The 5,078-nt window shown below is 62.8% G+C and overlaps 2 protein-coding genes across 4 annotated transcripts in view; one reads left to right on the forward strand and one right to left on the reverse strand.

Moving 5' to 3' along the window:
* The window catches only part of ANKZF1 (ankyrin repeat and zinc finger peptidyl tRNA hydrolase 1), a 12,479-nt gene extending 12,183 nt beyond the window's left edge, over positions 1–296 (reverse strand). Inside the window, exon 1 of the mRNA XM_024206862.3 lies at positions 236–296. The gene's annotated coding sequence lies outside the window, so the exon portion shown is untranslated. The remainder of the gene's footprint in view (positions 1–235) is intronic.
* Positions 297–400: 104 nt separating this feature from the next.
* ATG9A (autophagy related 9A) overlaps positions 401–5,078 on the forward strand; it is a 12,059-nt gene continuing 7,381 nt past the window's right edge. Inside the window, exons 1-7 of one of the 3 annotated variants that reach the window (XM_024206868.2) lie at positions 401–438; positions 635–757; positions 1,188–1,231; positions 1,865–1,929; positions 2,306–2,467; positions 2,953–3,094; positions 4,184–4,932. In XM_024206868.2, the coding sequence (XP_024062636.1) occupies positions 655–757; positions 1,188–1,231; positions 1,865–1,929; positions 2,306–2,467; positions 2,953–3,094; positions 4,184–4,932 (1,265 nt within the window). In that variant the 5' untranslated portion in view covers positions 401–438; positions 635–654. Of the gene's footprint in view, positions 517–634; positions 758–1,187; positions 1,232–1,864; positions 1,930–2,305; positions 2,468–2,952; positions 3,095–4,183; positions 4,933–5,078 lie in introns of those variants that run through there. The other 2 variants (XM_024206866.2, XM_024206869.2) reach the window with 2 other exon arrangements.

Genomic DNA, 5,078 nt, shown 5'->3' on the forward strand with positions numbered 1-5,078 from the left:
CCCATTGGCCAGGGGATCCCCCACCCCCTCCATTGGCCAGGGCAGCCGGGGGATCCTGCGGCCCCCCCATTGGCCAGGGGATCCCGGCCCCCATTGGCCAGGGGAGCCCCCAGCCCCCACCCCCATTGGCCAGGGCGACCAGGGGATTCCCCCGCATTGGCCAGCACTTTCCGACCATGCCCCCTACGGGGCCGGCGGGGCGCTGAGAGCCCCAGGCCGCGGGGGCGGCGCTCACCTGTCCCGGGGGGGCAGCGAGGAGGGGAGCGCCTCACCCGGACGCTAACGACAGACGCACCGTACGTCACATCCGCCCCACTACGGAGCGCCGTGGAGGACAACCCTGTCGCCCCGCCCCCAGCGCCTCGCCCCCACCCTCGGATTGGCCCCCGCGGCCCCGCCCGCAGGCCCCGGTTGGCCGCCGGAGCCGCCAGTTCCGAGGTAGTGACCCAGGCGGCGGCGGCCCGGCCTGGCGCTGGGAGGGGGCGGCTGGGGCCGGTTACCGGGGAGACCGGGCAGGTGAGGGGGGGGCTGCGTCCGCCCGCCCAGAACCCAGGAGTCCGGCCGGGCCCGAGCCCCCAGGGGCGGCCCCGGTCCGGTCCGGCGCCCCCCGCCCTGACCCGCCTCTCCCCCGCAGGGCCCCGCGCTCCCGGCGCCATGGCGCACTTCGACACGCAGTACCAGCGCCTGGAGGCCTCCTACAGCGACTCGCCCCCGGGGGAGGAGGATCTGCTGGTGCACGTCCCCGAGGGCAGCAAATGTGAGCGGGGCCCGGGGGGCGAGCGGGGGGATCCCTCCCCCAAACCCTTCCCCCCATTGGCCAAGGTGGGGGGATCCCCCCTCCCCCAAACCCTTCCCCCCCCCGTTGGCCAAGGTGGGGGGATCCCCCCTCCCCCAAACCCTTCCCTCCGCCGTGGGGGGGGGGTCCTCTATGTGCCACCGGGTATTGGCCACTGCCGCAGGCCAGACACCGGGTCTGATCTGGAGCGGTGACTCCTCTTCCGTGCGCTGTGTAAACCCGGGAGCAGCCCTTTGGAGTCTGGGGAGACTGCGGGGACCCAGCCCGCTCTGTGCCCTGGGCTGTGTCACAAGGGTAACTAGCCAGCGGCAACCAACTGACCCCCTGCTGCTGGGCAAACCGCTGCGTAGCGAGCCCCACTCACCCCCTTTGCCTCCTCTCTTTCCGGCAGCTCCCTGGCATCACATAGAGAACCTGGACCTCTTCTTCTCTCGCATATCCTTGCTGCGTGCGGGGGGAGGGGAGGCGGCTGCTCCAGCCCAGCATCAGCTTGACACAGTCTGTCCGTTTGGCGCAGGTCAGAATTGAAATGGCTGGCGCAGGTCCCGTCTCATCTGGGGCTGGATTGCTTCGTGGAGTCCAAACGGGCCCAGCCATGGCGTTTCCACCCCTTCCCTTGGGAGATGGGGCTGTAGGGGGACAGAAACGGGTCCCTCCAGCCCTTTGGTGATAGTCTCCTGCCCGTTCTTTGTCACTGTGATTGCTAGGCTCTGGATATGGCTTTACCTCCCTCTGTGCTGGCCAGGTCCTGCCTTTGCAGACTTTGGAGAGGGCTCAGGGGGGTCTGTGAATGGAGAGATCACAGTCGCCTGCTGGGGTATGGTGAGGGCCAGGGTTTCTGTGACAGGCTAGCGTTACCCTCAGCCTGGGACGGGCATGGGGGCCAGGCCCCAGGAGCGTTTTGTAGCTAAGCAGAGAATGCACTTGCCTTGCAGCCATCCGTCCTGACTGGCGGCTAGGGGGTGGCTTGGCATGGGAGGGGTTTTCTCTCAGCTGGTGGAAGTGGGTCTCGGCTGGTGGCTGGAGAGGAGGGGTTGCCCGACTGTTCTCCTTGACTGCAGCTCCCACGTCTATAACCTGCATCAGAAGAACGGCTTCACCTGCATGCTGATTGGCGAGATCTTTGAGCTCATGTACGTCGTGAGTCCCCCTGCTCTGGGGGTGGGGAGGCCAGGGAGGGGGCAGGTTCTCCCCATGCTCTCACTGCCGTTGGGGTGAAGGGCCTTGGGCCCCAGTGTTCCTGCTATCCCTGCACAGCCATGGCTGAGAGTTGGGCTTCAGGGGGTGAGGTGGGAGGCGGTCAGGGCCACTCCCCTTTCAATCAGGACCTGTCTCCCTCTCTCTTTTTTGGCCATCTCCATCCCCAGCAATTTGTCTCCCTCTGCTCAGAATCTGCCCCCGTCATGCCACGGGCAGTGGGGTGTGACCCAGTAGCCACTCCTGGCTGTGGTGTGTTAGGAGTTGGGGGCAGAAGGAGCATGCCCCTCATGGCGGCTGCCTTTCCCACAGGCAGTTCATTTTCGTGGTGGCCTTCACCACCTTCCTCGTCAGCTGCGTCGACTATGACATCCTGTTTGCCAACAAGATGGTGAATCACAGCCAGCACTCCAGCGAGCTTGTCAAGGTGACGCTGCCAGATGCCTTTCTGCCTCCCAGCGTGTGCAGCGCAAGGTAAGGGCAGCAGCCACACCTCTGCCCCCAGCCCTGGCAGTCTGCCACCCTCCAAAGGCCATGTTAGTGGGAGCTCCCTCTTTGCCCGTCTCCAGACTGGAGCTAAAGATCCAGGACTCTTCCAGAAGGAGGACAGTGGGAGTGGCCGAACCTCACCCACGTGCAGTACGCAGCCCTTGCCCTCATCAGCAGTAGAGGCATGTAGCCTGCCAAGATTGCAAGTCCCTGGTTTGTCTTGGTCCGAGTGGCCAAGCTGCATTGTATTCTGGGTCATGTAATCCCCAGGGTATGTACTTGGTGCTTGATGGCAGTGTTGCTGTGTGCTGTTACACAGCTGGTGCATCCCTCCCCAGATGTGGCTACATTCTGGTGGTGGGTGAAGCGATCCCTTGACAGTGCGTATAGCTTGGGCTCCTGTGGGATGAGGCTCGGCCGTGGGGCATGCCGAAGGGCAAGTGTTGCAGCCAGTCTCTTCTCCCTTGCAGAATCCAGCAGAATGGCTTTCTCATTTCCATCCTGGTGATAGCGGGGGTTTTCTGGATCCATCGACTCATCAAATTTATCTACAACATCTGCTGCTACTGGGAGATTCACTCCTTCTACATCAACGCCCTCAAAATCCCCATGGTGAGCGACCCTGGGGCTGGAGGACTGGGCCGTTGTGGCGGAGCAGGGAGCTCCCCTTGCCTCTGCCCCCCAGCTCGGGGCTGCCTTGCTGAAGCTGTAGGAGAGGGTTTCACCGGCCCATTGCCTTCAGGGGTTCTGGTCTCTCCCTCTTTCGGACCTCCCTTGGGAGTTACATAATCCGGTGTATCTCCTTACAGCTTGTTTTCCGGCAAACCTGCCCCTGCACACTGGGTGTGTCTGGGTGTGTCGCGGGACAGCTGTGTTCTGCTGACTATCTGCCAGCCAATCGCTTTGCTTTATAACCTCTAGGCTTTTCTTTGCCATACCTACAGCAGTGTCCCAGCCTCAGAGGTGTAAAGCAGTTTATTCTCATGCCTTCCCTGGGAGGCGTGGCAGGGTCTCTATCCCCATGTACAGGTAGGGAAACTGAGGCACAGAGTAACTAGGCGTTGCCCAAGGCCATGGGGGAGGCTGGCAGAGCTGGGTTTTGAGCCCCAAGTCCCAGCCCAGGGTCTCCCTCGGGGAGAATGTGGGTAAGTCGAGTAACAGCAGGATCCTTTACATTAATTTTTTGCAAGACCATGAGCCTGTGGAATAGGGCATGAGCCTGGGGCTCGAACACCTGGGTTCTCCTCCCAGTCGGCTGCAGGCTCCCCACGGGGCACTGGGCACGTCCCATCACTTCCCTGTCTGGGAAGGGGGAAGCTGGGAAGGGCTCGGAGCGGTAATGGAGACGTCGGAGCGGTAACGGAGACATAGGAGTGCCACCCTTTGGGTGCGTGTGGCAGTGACCCGTGTAGTTCTCTAGCTCTTTCCTGCCAGCCCAGGTGGGGTGGTGAGGCTCCTGTCCCCCCCGAGGGCTGTGTTTATCCCTCACTGGGAACCCCAGAGCAGCACACAGCAAGCATCATGCTGAGCAGGGTGCAGCATTGATGTGAGGCTGGAACTCCCAGCATGCAGCATGGCCTGTGTCTGTGGAACATTGGAGCAGTGCATGCTGGGACCTGTAGTTTCTGTTGCAGCACTTGCCCGGCGGGCCCCTGTTGGTCTCCCCTAGATTCTAACACTGCCTCCTCTCCTCCCGGCCAGTCCAACCTGCCCTATTACACCTGGCAGGAGGTGCAGGCTCGCATCGTGCAGATCCAGAAGGAGCATCAGATATGCATCCACAAGAAGGAGTTGACGGAGCTGGACATCTACCACCGCATCCTGCGCTTCAAGAACTACATGGTGGCCATGGTGAACAAGTCGCTGCTGCCCATCCGCTTCCACCTGCCTGGGCTGGGCGACACTATCTTCTACACCCGCGGCCTCAAGTACAACTTCGAGCTCATCTTCTTCTGGGGGCCCGGCTCGCTCTTTGAGAACGAGTGGAGCCTCAAGGCGGAGTACAAGCGGGGCGGCAACCGCCTGGAGCTGGCCGACAAGCTGAGCGTCCGCATCCTCTGGATCGGCATCGCCAACTTCATCCTCTGCCCCCTCATCCTCATCTGGCAGATCCTCTATGCCTTCTTCAGCTACACTGAGATCCTGAAGCGGGAGCCGGGCAGCCTGGGCGCCCGCTGCTGGTCGCTCTACGGCCGCTGCTACCTGCGCCACTTCAACGAGCTGGACCACGAGCTGCACTCACGCCTCAGCAAGGGCTACAAGCCGGCCTCCAAGTACATGAACTGCTTCATCTCCCCCCTGCTCACCATCGTGGCCAAGAACGTGGCTTTCTTCGCCGGCTCCATCCTAGCCGTGCTCATCGCCCTCACCATCTACGACGAGGACGTGCTGGCCGTGGAGCACGTCCTCACCACCGTCACCCTGCTGGGCGTGGGCGTCACCATCTGCCGGTGAGACGGGCCGGGCCGGCACAGCCGTCCTGCCCTGGAGTGAAGGGGGAGGCTGCGGGTCTGTCCTTGGGCCACAAGTGAACATAGGTCTGCTTAGGGAGGCCCAGGACTGGAAATGAGGAGCAGTGGGTCAGGCCAGGAGTGAA

Source organism: Terrapene carolina, unplaced genomic scaffold, assembly GCF_002925995.2.
Source record: "Terrapene carolina triunguis isolate 2854851 unplaced genomic scaffold, T_m_triunguis-2.0 Scaffold62, whole genome shotgun sequence".
Taxonomy (NCBI): domain Eukaryota; kingdom Metazoa; phylum Chordata; order Testudines; family Emydidae; genus Terrapene; species Terrapene triunguis.